The 16,194-nt window shown below is 33.1% G+C and overlaps 1 protein-coding gene, 1 long non-coding RNA gene and 1 other non-coding gene across 3 annotated transcripts; 2 read left to right on the forward strand and 1 right to left on the reverse strand.

Moving 5' to 3' along the window:
* The first annotated feature begins 1,567 nt into the window (after positions 1 to 1,567).
* Positions 1,568 to 2,806, forward strand: LOC109810248 (uncharacterized). Its single transcript, XR_014429826.1, has 3 exons — positions 1,568 to 1,677; positions 1,919 to 1,993; positions 2,677 to 2,806. It is a non-coding gene; the product is annotated as an uncharacterized LOC109810248 (long non-coding RNA).
* Positions 2,807 to 8,643: 5,837 nt separating this feature from the next.
* Positions 8,644 to 10,275, forward strand: LOC109794293 (uncharacterized). The gene has a single exon (XM_020353748.2). The coding sequence runs from the start codon at positions 8,644 to 8,646 to the stop codon at positions 10,273 to 10,275; it is 1,632 nt and encodes a 543-aa protein (XP_020209337.2).
* A 4,838-nt stretch (positions 10,276 to 15,113) lies between these two features.
* Positions 15,114 to 15,220, reverse strand: LOC145952249 (small nucleolar RNA R71). The gene has a single exon (XR_014429928.1). It is a non-coding gene; the product is annotated as a small nucleolar RNA R71 (small nucleolar RNA).
* Between the last annotated feature and the right edge of the window lie 974 nt (positions 15,221 to 16,194).

Consider the following 16,194-nt stretch of genomic DNA (forward strand, 5'->3'; position numbering starts at 1 on the left):
AATGGAATGTGCAGTGTGTGTTTTAGAACTGTGTCTAGGGGATGATAATTATAATGATTGGTGATTTTAGTCACAAGTGAAGTTGTTATTTTGGCTGGTAGAAGCAGATATGTGTTTTGGCTTTTGAACAGAAATTTGAACAATCTATATTCATTCAATGATGTAGGCCTTATCATTTCTCACTATTCAGATTCTTGAGCTTAGTGGGGCCCTGTTTTTATTGAAGTATACGGCTAACCCACAATACAAGTTGTCAAATTTCTTCAAAAAGAACAAATTATTGAGCAACAGGAGCTGGTTATTATCATCTGTTCTTGGATTTGGGTTTCTTGTTCTTTTGATTTTCCTAACATATATACTTGCAGACAGATTATTTGGCTCCAAGGTTGGTGATTATATATATATATATATATATATTTTTTTTTTGTTGGTAATTTCTTGTCATTTACCTAGAAAAACAATATAAATTTTATGTCTACCAGATTTGTCATAATTCTTCTCACATTATTCTTGCTGCTTATAAGTAGAACAATAAGTAGCACCATTTAACTAAAGGGGCTTGTTTTAAGGATTTACAGAATGAGTAGTGTTTACAAAGAAATAGTTTGATAGAGTAAACAACAAGCAAAGGTTAAGGTGAATGATGGAACGACTGTGAAAATTATGAGATTGGTCTGATGAATTTTTCTCAAACTGATGCATTTTTCTTCCCAGGCTGCTGCTACAAGGTCATTAGCAAAGGGGATCAATCTTAATGCAATTCTTTCTATGTTGAAAGAGGTGAATTTGCACAACTCCTTGTCATTTATTAATTATAACTGTCAAAAGCTAATGTGTAATGAGCTGTACTACAGTGATTAATTTTCATTTCTTCAGTTGACCAGTTAGCACTACTAGAAAATGACTTATCTACGTCGCTAATTCTACATCGGTTTTAATAAAACTGATGTAGAAACAAAATGCGGTGGCATTTTTGTAATTATTTGAAGAATGTAAAGCAAATCTACATCGGTTTAATGAAAGACCGATGTAGTAGTAAAAGTGCGGTGGCAATTCCGTAAATAAGAGGAAAAACATAAAGATATCTAAATCGGTTCACTTTATGACCGATGTAGAATTGGATAACTTTCCCTACCCGCGTGCGCCATCTCCAAACAAAGCCGCCATGCCATCTCCAAAGAAAGCCTCCCTCCTTCCTCTCCGAAGAAAGTCCAATGGATTCGCCTCTAGCCTCTGGCACGTCGAAACCGCATGAGTTCACCGGGGTGGAGCACAGTCCGCCAAAATCGGCATAGGTTAGGTGCGATTGATGGAACATGGTAAGCCTATCTTTCTCCGTATGGAAGTGCTGCGGGCACATAGAGATGTGGGTAGAGGAAGTCTCAAAAAAGAAGGCCGAGCTGTAGGTTGATTCCCGTCGTTCTCCAAAGAAAGCCCTAACTCCTTAATAGTAAGCACCCAGACTCTTCTCAGACCGTGAAAAACATCATCATCGAAAACCCTAACTCCTGCGGGTATGTTATTCTTTTCCGCTTTCAAACTTTTGATTCTACGAGAGCTTCCGGTATTAGTGAAAGTTGAAGAGTTCGCACGAAAACCCTTTATTTATGGCTCCTCTCTGCATTCAATTGGTGCCACCCGATTGTTTATTTTGTAGCTTTGATATATCTTTACCTGGTGAGGATCATGGTCGGCGATTTTGGCAACTTTTCTTTGGATATTCATTATTTGCTTTCTTTGCCTTTTATATTTGTTTTTGCATTCTTGATGATGTGGAAAGAAAATAAACAATAAGGGGCTTGGTACTGGAATCGTGTTTTGGATTTTTTCTGCTTTGTAGTGTTTGTTTAAAGGCAAGAGAAAAGGATGGGGAATATTATTATGTTTCTGACTTTGATCTATTTTTTTTTTGGGTAAGGTTCATGAGCGTTATGTTACGAGGCTGCGGAAGAAGTTGCAGTTTGAGGAGAGGAAGCAAGCCAACCAAAGAAGGGTAATTCTGCTGGTTTTAGTGTGGTTATTTGATTTTGTGAATCATGAAGTTTTAGGGGAAAATAGTAGCTTAATGAGTTTTTTAAGTATATAAACACTAAGCAGTGGTGAATGAAGAAAACAAACTAATGTCTGAATAAATTCTTCTTTGAAGTTTAGTTGTTCCCTTAACTTGAAACTGAAAGTGATCCTTAGAAAGGAAGTTAGAATCCACATTCATGAATGGATTATTACAATATTACTTATCAATAAGATTATATTGAGTGATAAGCTAATTAGTTTTCTTTTTGATGCCTTTGAAAAAAAATGCTTTCATTTTGATGATGAAAATAAAATTATATGACTTAATTAAATAAAGAAATGATTAAAACTGTAGTAATAAGAAAAAAAATATTCCCCAGTAGTTAATATATATATATATATATATATATTTGTAAATTAATATCAGTTCATTTAGGTATATTTTATTTATCATTGAAAGTTTAAATTTGAGATGTCATAGGCTCTGTTTGGATACAATTTAAACAAATTTTTGAGAGCTCAATAAAGAGTATTTTTTAGTATAGAAGCTCTTAAAAGCTCATCTAGACTTGTATCTAAACATACTCATATTCTAATTGCAAAGGATTGTTCTATGATGATTTTCTGATATAACTGGCAGTGTCCTTTTTTCTTTTGTACTAGGTGCTTTCGGATTCTGAAACAGTCCGGTGGTTGAACCATGCAGTTGAAAACATATGGCCCATATGTATGGAAAAGATTGCCACTCAGAATATTTTACTCCCTATCATTCTGTGGTTCTTAGAGAAATACAAACCTTGGACTGCTGAATGACTCGTACTGTTCGGTTATTTGTCTTTGATTGTGGTTGATCATAATATGAATTTTGACCATTTTCTTGAAAATTATGTGATATGAATTTCATATTCTCTATTCAACTTTTATCAAGAAAGATGCATTTTTTGTGAATATAAAATTGATATCTTGACTTTTGATGTATCAGTTTGATATCTTTGTACTATATTTTGCAGAAAGAAGCTGCTGTTCAGAATCTATACTTGGGAAGAAATCCACCTTTGTTTACTGAAATGAGGGTTCTTCGCTAGAGTGATGATGATCACTTGGTATGTGATATTTAAAGCAGCATATCAAGAGAATGTCTCATTCTGCATCTGTGAATGACATTTTGTTCGGTCTAATTTAGATATTATGGTGTAATCTATGCAGGTTCTGGAGTTAGGAATGAATTTTCTCACGTCTGATATGAGTGCAATACTTGCTGTGAAACTAAGAAAAAGACTGGGCTTTGGAATGTGGACAAAACTTCACATTACGGGAATGCATATTGAAGGGAAGGTATGATGATGGGATTTTGATTTTACCGTGATTCGTTTGTTGAATATTATTTTTTTACATGTTTTTGGATACAAGCTTGGATTGAGGAATGTGCATGGGCCCAACATTTTTTAACTGAAATTCCCAATACTCTCACATGTAGTTTGATTCTTACAAACTATCCTTTGGAAGAAAGAGTTGATAGGGGTGTATTGTGTGGGGATGGCGGTGGTGTTGCACTTTGTTTGTTAGTAGTTATCCTTAAAATAATCTAGTAATTCTAATTAAAAAGAAGAATTAACAGGATGGCAGAGGAAGTTACATGTTAGTTTGCAAAAATGTTTGTTGTTTAATTCTGTTTTTAAATGTAACTACAAAATTCTCTTTTGTTTCCACTTTGTCGCTGTTTTTGAAGATTTATCCTGTTCAAATATTTGTAAGTAGGAAACAAAGTGAAAGCATTTTTTTTTACTTATTTGTGAATACAAAAGAATGAAAATTGAAAGTCTTTATTCAAATATTTCTAAGTGAAACTGGATTTTTTTTCTTGGTAGCATGTTGCATCATATCTTACATGAAGTAAACTGTGTGCCCTTGTGTCCCTCGCACAAGGTCCCAAAAGAATAAAAAGGCAAAACAAAAGTGGGAATATGGAATATCAGCCGCGACAAGCAAGCGTAAATAAAGGTACCTAAAGCATAGTCCACACTATGTGCTCTCCAATCTCAAAGTCTGAAAGTCTTAATTGGTGTCTTAAAGCAACTATCATATCCTATCCAAGGATTTCCACCTTGTGGGGATTGCTGCCTCTTGCTTCCATCAATTTTCATTTATTAACTATGCATAATCCTAATTTAGTCTTTAATTTTTTGTAACAAACTATTCACTTTATTAGTGTCAGAAGGTTATATATTTGAACCTTTTACACTGGATTCTATATATGAATCATTATAAGTGTGAGCAGGTTATGTTTGACTCATAAGAGAACACATTTTAGTTTTGAATTTTGTTTACTTCGTAGAAATAATTAGCAGTTTATATGTTCCCTATCTTTTGGAAGGAAGCTTCACCATTATGTCCTTTTCATTAAGTTTCTTTTGCTCTTGATTTTATAGTTTCTTTTAAATGATTGAAATCTTTAATGTGATAAATTAAAATTGATAATTTGTTTGTGTGATTTTTGTTATTGTAATTTGGTGGCCAAATTAATCTTGATTGACAATATTTGTCCATTATATATAGACAAAAAAAAGAATCCAAAAACAAACATTTTTTTTTTTTTTAAAAAAATGCAATCTACATCGGTTCTCAAGAGAACCGATGTAGATTTATGCTTAAATCTACATCGGTTCTCAGGAGAACCGATGTAGATTTAAGCTTAAATCTACATCGGTTTTTCAGAACCGATGTAAAAATGCATACATTTTTTACGTCGCTCTATTCTACATCGGTTTTAGAACCGATGTAGATGACTTTAGAGAACCGATGTAGAATATATATCTTGTAGTAGTGTAGCTGTGCAAATATCCAAAGTTGCTATTTGTTATGAAATTTGAATGAGTGATGCGTTTCCATCCTCTACCCCTATTTTTACTTGAATAACCTGTATTGATTCAATTGACTTAAGCAATGCTCTATGGTACATCAATATATAGAAGAAGGATGTATTTCCATCCTCCTTCTATAGCACAACCCAATGCATTGCGTCTGTCTCCCTGTTTTCATGGGATCTTCCCCGCTTTAGCCTGAAGCAAATAATAGATGCAATGAATGTTTTTTGGCTTAAAGATGGACATGAAGTCACTTCCACGTTATCTGTTAGAATATTTAATACAATTATATATCAAAGATTTAACATGTGTTGATTCAAGCCTTGAATGCTGCATCATAATAAAAGCTTTAACATCAGCATATGTTGTGTTTTCTTCTATCATAGTACCCCACTTTCGTATGAGTTTTAAATAGTTTATACATGTATTTCTATAATTGGATGAAGGAAAAAAAAATGAATACCTTACTACTGGTTCCTGTTAGATTGGTGATGCAAGTATAGGTAGGAATGATCATTGTCCACGGTGGGATCCTTATCAAGATAGGAGATAGGAGATAGTAAGGAGAGAAAGGAAAAAATAAGCCACAATCTGCCAAACTTGAAAAAGACCAAGAAACCAGATTCTGATCCGCTTCTTTCCACCACTCAAAACATTAAAATTTTTAACTCTTTACGAAGGAACAGATGTGACCACTCACATGCAAGAAGAAACAATATGCTATTGGAGAAGTGGTTGAATGAGTCCTTTTATTGTAAGATGTGACCAAAAACTAAATAAATATTAAGATTTTATGGAAGGAATATTTTTACAAATTTAAAATGTCATTTGATTTTTCTTTTATTGTATGTCTTTATGTAAAGTTTTCCCTTAAGAAATTGTTGTGTTCTGTTAACAGAGCCCAAAAGCAGCTCTCTGCTGTTAGTGCTTGGGAAAACAGCAAGAAAGCAGCTCTTGAAGCTCAGCTGAGAAAAATTGAGGTAATACTTATCATTCAGTTATTGGTTAACACAGCAACTTTGTTTCTAATATTCAAGATATCATGATGTTTGTTTGCATTGCACATCCTTTTAAAGCTATTATTCTAACCAATATAATCAAGATAAGACAAAAAAAAAAGTAAGTATTTATGTTGTCCTTCGTTACATGGGATGATATAGAGTGAGTTTTTTATCCAACAAATTATCCTTTTTCTTCACTCTCGTGTCACATCTAACGGACAGGTGGAACTTTTATCCCACAAATTATCCTTTTTCTTCTTTCTTAAAGATTAATTTAATGCATATAATAAGTTAGTGCATATCCTAATTAGAATTTGACAATGAAAGCTAGCCTGCATTTTTACCATTGATGCAATTTTACCTCAGATCATTGTTTATTTTTTAACCATTTTCTTTTTTTTCTACAGAGATACCAGATCCTGTAAAAAAGAAGGCCAGAGGTACCAGATCCTGTAAAAAAGAAGGCCACAGGTGGATCCTTTGATAGAGGTTAGTGTGAAAGTCATTTTAAATTAAAACTCAATTCTTTTTCACTTACGCTAATTCTAGCCAATTCCAATTACAGTAAAAATAGTTGTATTTTGCAGTTACTATTTTTTGTTTTATTAATATATATATATATATATATATATATATATATATTGTTCATCCAAAGTTGCAATGCTAGAAACACATCCTCCAGCTGGGAGGTACTATCACATGGCTCATTGGTTGAGTTTGGTTAGTTAGATGATGGTGATTAAGTTAAATTATTAGTTATTTTCCTCCTCCAACTTGTTGATTTCCCTGCTAAATAATGCACTAAACCCACAAGAAAACATAATCAATTAATTGTCTAGGCTAAAACAAAAACATACACACAGCATTAATCTATGTATGTCTTTCTTCTTTACCCAAAATTCAATTGTCATGTAAAACACCAAAGACGAGAAACATGAACTAAAAAAAAAATTGAAACCAAAATTTGAAAATAAACAGAAATTTTCAAATTTCAGTGACATGCAAAAATAAACAAATAAATAAAAAGAAAGCTTGGACAAAGAAGAAGTGTAAGAACAGGCACACTTACAACAGGAATAAGAATGAAAGAGTAGGAGGATGAAGAAAGACCTTGTAAGAGAGAATCCCAATCAGCCGAGTCAAACAACTCTCCAGAATACTTGTTTTTCCAAGAACAAGATTCAGATTTTGTCCCAGAACTGAATCGTGTGTTAGCATATTTTAAAGAGATTTTTTTATATTAATTGTTTGAGATATCTAGCTCGAGAATTTTGGGTCCAAATAAAATAAGTCAATACATTGATCCATTAATTATAACTCACCAATAGGACCTTAAATAGATATACAGAGAGAACCCCCTCTAGTAATGAACAAATCACAATTCTGAAAGAAATCATTGATTTATAGCCTTATAAATTTATAATGTAGTATAGTAAAAAGTAGTGATTCTGATAAGATTTGTTGAATGAAATATTTTTCACGCACTATCTGTGTTAATAAACTATATTTCTTAAAAAATATATTATATATGTGATAAATCAAACATAAAAAATTAAGAATTTTAATTTTAAATTCTAAAAAATAATAACATTTTGCGTATTAAAACTCATTATTTTACCCTATTTTTAAAAACATTTTGGTATGTATCATGTTAAGAAGGATATTTGCGTACCAAAACCCTTGTATATTTTTACACTATTTTTTTATTTAAATAATATAATAATTTATAATCTAACATGCACACAAGTGCATCTATGATCTCACTTGATATCATCATTTACACACACATGCGCAACTCCCATGAATGCAGCTAAATGCTTCTGTCGTCCTTTAGGAAACAAAAAATAAAAATTTGAGATAACCATCAGTGCACGATGGAATTGAAAAGTATAATATTAATATGATATGAATAAATTATTTAGAATGCTAAAAATAAAGTAATAATTTATATTGTACTTGAAACATGGCAGAAAATTGCTACTGTACAGTATTGGGACAGATAGTCAGTAACCCAAAAGAGGAAGAAACGCAAACTGCATAGTGTGTGTTCAATTCCCAATTTCAAAATAACTAAAAAATAATAGAACTATTGGCCAATATAATGCACCCGGAAATTAATTGTGGAGAGAGATAGAATAGGAGTAGAATGTAAAAAATTAAGATAGAAGAGGGCTAATTCAATAGAATAATGCCATAGAAAGCAAGTAATAATGGTTCAGATTTTCGTTTTGATTCTCTCAATCATTTTTTTTATCATCAAAATCTCATATGTTAACTGTTTATTATTTATATTTTTCTCTTATTTTCAATAAAAAAAATTAAAATTTAGCTCGACAAAAACATTATATGAGACATCCAAACCTAATAGACTTATTAAAATGAATGCTACAAACTTAAATAAATCTCATTTTAAAATTATGATTTTAGGATATATTTAATACATTTTAAAAATATTAAAAAAAATTAACACAAATAAAGTAACATGATCATATTTTCTCTTTAATTATAACATTGTAAATGTTAATATACTTGTCATCCTAATAAATCTATATTGTTCCATTTCTTAGACAGGGTATTAAACTTAGGTTATGCTTAACTCCTTCCACTCATTATTATTTTTAGTTTGAATAATTATTATATTTTTTTTTATATAATTTATATTATAATTTTGTGGAGGTCTTGGTTTATTTTATGCATATTATACTATTTTATATTAGCATAGCTTGATAAATTATTCTTATAAAATTGTTTAGGTATCCTTAATAATGGATAAGTCATGGATTTCAAAGCCCCGAAATTCAATTGATTACTCCATTGGTTTGAATAAATTCTTAGATTTTGCTTTTAAGAATGGAGCTGTAGGAGATACAATTCGATGCTCGTGTCCAAAATGTGGGTTTATGAAATGGCAAACTAGAGACATAGTTGAGGATCACTTACTTTATAAACCATTTCCTCAAAACTATGTTATATGGGATCTCCATGGTGAAAAGGAAGCATTGGAATCTTCTCAAATCGAAGATGTTTTCCAAGATAGTGGTGTTCAACCTCAAAATCCAATGGAAATGATGATGAATGATGCATTTGAACAATACAGGCAACATGCCTCAAATATAGGTGCATCACGACCATTAAATGAAAATGAAATATTAAATGATGAGTCAAGGGGGGATTATAATGGCTTTTATGAGCTTCTAAATGATGGGAGTCAAACATTGTATGAAGGAAGCAAATACACAAAATTGGAATTTATAATCAAATTATATCATATAAAAGTTTTGTGTGGATTAAGTGACAAGGCAATGACTATGATATTGGATTTGTTGAAAGATGCATTTGAAGAAGCAAAGTTTCCTCCTTCTGTTTATGAGGCCAAGAAAATTATTAACAAGCTTGGTCTTAACTATAAAAAAATTGATGCTTGTCCAAAACACTGCATGTTGTATTTGGGAGATGATGAAAAAAGTTTGGATGCATGTAAGCATTGTGGTACATCTAGATGGAAACCCAAGAAGAAGAAAAAATTAGCCGCAAAGGTTTTACGTTACTTTCCATTGAAACCAAGATTGCAAAGATTATTCACATGTTGTAAGACTGCAAAAGATATGAGATGGCATGTTTTGGAAAACAATAAAGATGGGTTGATGAGGCATCCAAGAGATGGAGAGGCATGGAAGACTTTTGATTTAATCCATCCTGAGTTTTCTTCAGATCCTCGGAATGTTCGCTTAGGCCTTGCTATTGATGGCTTTAATCCTGCTAGGACCTTGAGTTCTTCCTATAGCATTTGGCCAGTGTTTTTAATTCCATATAATCTTCCACCTTGGATATGTATGAGTCACACTTCATTCATCCTATCAATGATCATTCCGGGAAAGCAAGGTCCTGGAAATAACATAGATGTGTACCTACAGCCTCTTGTAGAGGAGTTACGTGAGTTATGGAATGGTGTGGATACTTACGACTCATCATTGAATGAAAATTTTAGAATGCGAGCAGCTCTTATGTGGACAATTAGTGACTTTCCTGGCTTAGGCATGTTATCTGGTTGGAACACACACATAGGATTGGCTTGCCCAACTTGCAATTTTGATGCGGAACCTTGTCGCCTTAAAAATTGTAAAAAATGGTGTTTTATGGGTCATCGTCGTTTTCTAAGCAGAAATCATAAATTTAGATTGAATCGTGTTCGTTTTAATGGAAACACAGAAGAACGAAACCCACCATTAAAATTATCTGGATCTGACATTTTTCGACAAGTGGAACATATTAATATTACATTTGGAAGTGGAGCTATTCAAAATGGAACAATAAAAAGATCTAGACAAGAACCTGCACAGTGGAATAAAAAAAGCATATTCTTTGAACTTCCATATTGGGAGTCTAATTTGTTGTGACATAATCTAGATTTTATGCATATTGAGAAAAATGTATGTGACAATGTGATGTATACATTGCTCCATGAGAAGGATAAATCAAAAGACAACCTTAATGCTCGAAAAGATTTAAAAGAAATGGGCTTAAGGCATGATCTTTGGCCAGATGATAATGGAAGATATCACCTTGCTTTGTTTTCACTGACTCGCGATACCAAAAAGTTATTTTTGGAAACTTTGAAGACTATTACAGTACCAGATGGTTATTCAAGTAACATTTCCAGATGTATTGACGAGAAAATTAACAAAATATCTGGGTTGAAAAGTCACGATTGCCATATTATTATGGAACAATTACTACCACTAGCAATTCGTAACTTGCTGCCAGACCATGTGACTTCTGTCTTAGTGGAGTTTTGTTCTTTTTTTAGAATGCTTTGTGGTAAAGGCTTAAATATTTCAGAACTTCAATTGCTCCAAGATCGCATTGTGGTTACACTATGCCACTTAGAAATGTTATTCCCTCCGTCATTTTTCACAGTTATGGTTCATTTAACTGTTCATCTCATAGAGGAAGCAAAACTTGGAGGCCCAGTGCATTATCGATATATGTATCCAGTGGAGAGGTAAACATTTTAATAGCTTGAATTTATGATGTCATATTACAAATATCTTACTAGTTCTCTCTAATTGTTAATCATTTATGTAGGGAATTAGGTCACTTAAAATCTTTTGTGCGAAATAAGGCACAACCTGAAGGATCCATAGCTGAGGGGTATTTAGCTGAAGAGTCCCTTACCTTTTGTTCTCGGTACATTGAAGATATTGAGACAAGGTTCAATAAACCTAAACGTGTTTGTGATGATCCAATTGATAATGAGACTTCTTTTATGTCTTCTATCTTCCCACAAATTGGAAAACTAGTAGGAGCTTGCTCAATGTTCACTTTAACTCCAATGCAAAAATTGCAAGCTCATCGGTATGTGCTCCTCAATTGCACAATAGTCACACCATTTGTAGAGTGAGTAAAATGAGATAAACTTATTATTATTAGTCTACTTAAAATATTATAGCCATGTGCATTGATTATAATAATTATTTATGTAGTGAATTTAGACAATTCATAAAAAGAAGTTCAAGAGGAAGAAGACCTTCGTCTACGGAGATAGAGAAGAAAGTCAATAAAGAGTTTGTTGATTGGTTTAGAAAGCGGGTGAGTAGTCATTTAGTGGTTAGATATCTTTTTTTACCATACTGTTTTTAAACTTTGACTTCCAATTTTTCTAGATTATGAATCCAGACACAATGAGTGAAATGTCTACTGATCTAAAGTTTCTAGCACGAGGACCTTTGGATAATGCAAGAAGATTTACTGCATATAACGTTAATGGGTTCAAATTTCGAACCTTGGCTCACGAAGAGGGATTAAAAACACAAAATAGTGGTGTTTTTTTAACATCTAACACATCATGTGTTTCAAGTAGCGTTGATGGCAACTTAAGGCAAGCAGACTTACCATATTATGGGAAGTTAGAAGATATCATTGAGATTAACTACTATGGTCAATTCAGTGTTATCCTTTTTAAATGTAAATGGGCTGATACTACACGAGATAGAGGGTATAAAAAGGATTGTTGGAATTTTAATTGTGTTAACGTTGATAGATTGATTCATGTCGGCGACCGTGAAGAACATGAACCATACATTGAAGCATCTCAAGCACAAATGGTGTACTATGTAGATGATGTAGTCAATAAAGGATGGAGTGTTGTTGTACATATGAAGCCAAGAGATTTATATGACATGGGAGAAGAAGTAGAAGAAAATGCATATGAAAATGAGCCATACCAAGAGCAAGAGCTTGAACAATTTTCTAGGCTTGATGATCAATATGTACAATTGGCTACAAACCATCTAAATGATAATATAGTTGATTGAAGTTTGACTCCTAAAATAGCAAGAATTCACACTTGTTTGACTATATTTATTTACTTTTGCACTTCTTTAAAGGTAATAATTTGACTTGTAAATGTTGTGATTATTTCATTTATTGATTATTTTAAACTTGTTTTAATTTTGATAGTGTATAATGTTTAGTTTAACTGTTTTGTATTTATTTTTCTCTTGATGTAGTCATGCCAAAGTTGAAGCGTTTTAGAAATCCACAAAAATCAGCACCTCAACCACAACGTGATGCACCTTTGACACAAGCTCCAACACATTCTGTTCCAGTAATGAATCCTGAAATTCTTTCCACACCAAGTGATTCCTCACCAGCTCCTGAAGTCCCAACTATTAATGTCCCACTTTCTGATGTATCAACTTTTGAAGCTCCACAAGAAGATGAGACTACTAGACTTCATGTTGGGCGTGAGTCTACACAATGTTGGACTGTTGAGGCAATAGGTATATAAGTATTGTATTTTCACTTATAATTATTATAATATAAACTATATCAACTTTTCTTATTATTAAGTTTTTTTATTCTTTAAGACTCTGAAGACACTGTTAAGAAGATTAAGGTGAAAGTTAGGGGAGTCAATAGCTTACCTAGGGAGTTACGCATCGTTGTGGATTTTGATGACCAAGGCCAAGCAATTGGTGAAGCACAAGCCTTGCTTGCTGGATTTCTTGGAACATTGGCTGCTGATTGCAAGTTATTTCCTATGGATTATGATAGGTGGTCTGGACCTTCAGGTGTACCTAAAGCTTATTTTGATGATTGCTTTGAAACAATTTTAAAGGTATGATATCAATCATATATAATTTGTTATTTCTACACTGCTTATATTTTTTCTATATTTACTTGTTTGCATATATTCTCTACTATTTTGCTTATGCAAGATTAAATTTGATATGATATTTGATGTTGTGTATTTTACTCGTATTTTAGCACTTTAATTCACAAGAATTCATAGCATAATCATGCATATCTTTCATGTTTTTAATAAATTTTTATATCATTTTCCTATTTTATGCTTTTCTTGGTATGTGTTGTGTTTTCTCTGAGCAGGATCAAGATTTAAGAATTAAAGAGGAAATGCTGAGCTACAGGGAAAATCACGGCCGTGATTCTAAATCACGCCCGTGATTCACCAGAGAAAATCACGGCCGTGATTCCCAATCACTCCCGTGAACGCCACTGACCCTTCATAGATGTGCTCCAGAGAAGATCACGGTCGTGATTCTCAGTCACGGCCGTGATTCACTTCGCGTCCCAGCTTTTTAAGTTTTATGTTTTATTTTTATTTTATCTTTGTAATTTTTATCTTGGTAGTTTTACCTTTTTACCCTTTTAGGTTATAAATTAGATGAGGTTAGCCTAGAACTGGGATTATTGTTTCGGAGACAGTTTTTTAGTTTTTGACACTTGGAGAAGGTTGGGTGCCTGTGCCATCGACTCTAAGGTTTGCTTTTCTTTTATTCTTTTTTTTTTCTTGGAGAACTACTATGAACTCCTGTGAGTAGTTTCCCTTTTTCTGGGATCAGGGCTTAGCCTCTGAGAACCTCTTTATTAATGCATTATTCAGTTTCTTAATTTTATTCCAATTCTTGATCTGTTCTTTTATATTGTATATATGAACTTTAATATTATTGTTTTCATAATAACATTAATTAAGGATGAACTGAGAGGAGAACTTGATTATAATTATGATAAACAATTAATCTTAATTTTCATAATCATAGATAATTAGGGATGAACTGAGAGGAGAACCTAATTATCGGAACCTAAAGGAACAGACTTGAGTGTTAAATCACGAGAGTTGATTTAAGCTTTCGAGGAGCAATAGATTAACAAAGATCTTAATGGGTTTAATTGAACGTAATTACCACGAGAGTAGAGATTAATTTTAATTAAACACGTCCTCGTAGCCTGAGAAGGTGCAAGGATTAAATTAGGTTAAGACTACCTTCAAGATGGAATAGAATTAATTAATGAAAATAATAATTCAATAATGTTGGAACTCTTTGTGCGAACCCTAGATTCCCGGAAATCTCCTTATCTTATCTTAAAGTTTTATCTTATTCATTAATTGCATTACTATCTCTTTTACCATCAAATCTGATCTTATCATCTCAAAACAAAAATTCCATCTGTTTTAAAATTCAAATTAAAATACTAGTAATTCTAGGTCAAACACGTAGTCCCTGTGATTCAATATTTATTACTTGACGACAACCGTACACTTGCGGTTTTCCATACATCAAGTTTTTGGCGCCGTTGCCGGGGACTACGTCTCTTGATTTAAATTACAATTATTTTAATTCGAATTTAAAAAAAAAAAAAAATTAAATAAATAAATAATTTATTTTTTTAGTGTTTACTTCTCCAATTCAGATTTCACAGGTCACTTTCTTTTTTTTTTTTTTGCAGTGCCTTAGGGTTAATGCAAAAGAGATCTCTACATCTTGGGAAACCAACACCACTTGATCCTGAGATTGAAAGAACTCTCCTGAGAAGGAAAAGAAACCTTTCTAGAGAATTTGACATGGCTGCACAACGAGATAATTTACCGCTTCGGGATTACTCTGCACCCGTAGCTCGTGGGATACCTGGAGGGGAGATGCAAACTGGAGCTACTGTACCAGCTTCTCTGGTGAATATGCTCAAACAGAACACCTTTGGAGGACTACCATCAGAAGATCCTAATGACCACTTAGAGGGGTTCTTGGTTATCTGTGAGACCCAGCAATTTGATGATGAAGTTTCTGATGGAATGCGACTCCGCTTATTCTCACTCACCTTGAGAGATAAGGCAAAGGTGTGGCTAAGAACAGTGCCTAGAGAAAAGATAGCAACTTGGGAATTATGTGAAAGAGCTTTTCTAGAGAAATTCTTTCCTCCTTCTAAAACTAAAGAATTGAGGAAGAAAATCACTAATTTCCAACAAGGCACTGGAGAGACTATTTATGAAGCATGGGAGCGGTTCAAAGGATATCTTCAAGCATGCCCACAACATGGCTTCAACCGTTGGCTTACCATCCAATTTTTCTTTGAAGGATTGGACCAACAAAGCACCATGATATTAGACTCAGCAGCTGGAGGATCTTTCATGGGGAAACCTATTAATGACTGCATGATTATTTTGGAAAATGTAGCCTCAAATCACAGCCAATACAGTGAAAGAGAAGTCACAGCAAGGAAAGGAACTCCGGGGCGATATGAAGTGAACAATATTGAGTTACTCTTAGCAAAATTTGATACTCTTAATCAAAGATTAGACAAGATGGAAAAAGCTAAGGTTAATTCAGTGGCTACAAATCAAGTATGTGACCTTTGTAGGGAACAAGGGCACACTGCAGTAGATTGTACCTCAATTTTTACTGGAGAAAAAGAAGATACTACTGAACAAGTGGCAGCTTCTCATAATTTCTATGACACTCCTCGAAGAGAGAAGAGTAATCCATATTCCAACACATACAACCCTGGTTGGAAGAATCATCCTAACTTTTCTTGGAAGAATAACCCAGTTCAAGGAAGTAGCAATCAGCAACCTAATTTCCGTCCGTCCAATCACTTCATTAATGGGCAAGGAAATCCAGTACAGACACCCTCAATTCAACAAAGTGTTTCAAGATTAGAAAACCTTATGGAGAATTTTGTCACTAATCAAAAACAAACCAATGATTCAATGGCAAATTCTATTCAAAACCTTGCTGTCAAGGTTGAGAATATTACTCTCCACAACAAGATGCTGGAAAATCAAATTGCACAGTTGATGCCTAGTTCAAACAATTCTCCAGGTAAGTTCCCAGGTAAAACAGTTGCAAACCCAGCTGAAAATGTTAATGCTGTTACTTTAAGGAGTGGGAAGAAATTAGACAGACCTGTGTCTAATCAAAATGATAATATTGAGATTGATGAAGACGCTTCTCCTATGGTTGAAAAACCTGAAAAAGAGAGATTAGAAAAAGAAAAAGTATCTTCATCAAAGCCTC

The sequence above is a fragment of the Cajanus cajan genome, chromosome 9, assembly GCF_000230855.2.
Source record: "Cajanus cajan strain Asha chromosome 9, NIPB_CcT2T_4, whole genome shotgun sequence".
NCBI classification, from domain to species: Eukaryota; Viridiplantae; Streptophyta; class Magnoliopsida; order Fabales; family Fabaceae; genus Cajanus; species Cajanus cajan.

What these genes read in the sequence shown, in the direction of transcription:
- LOC109794293 (XM_020353748.2), top strand. Translation starts at nt 8,644, where the DNA reads ATGGATAAGTCATGGATTTCAAAGCCCCGAAATTCAATTGATTACTCC.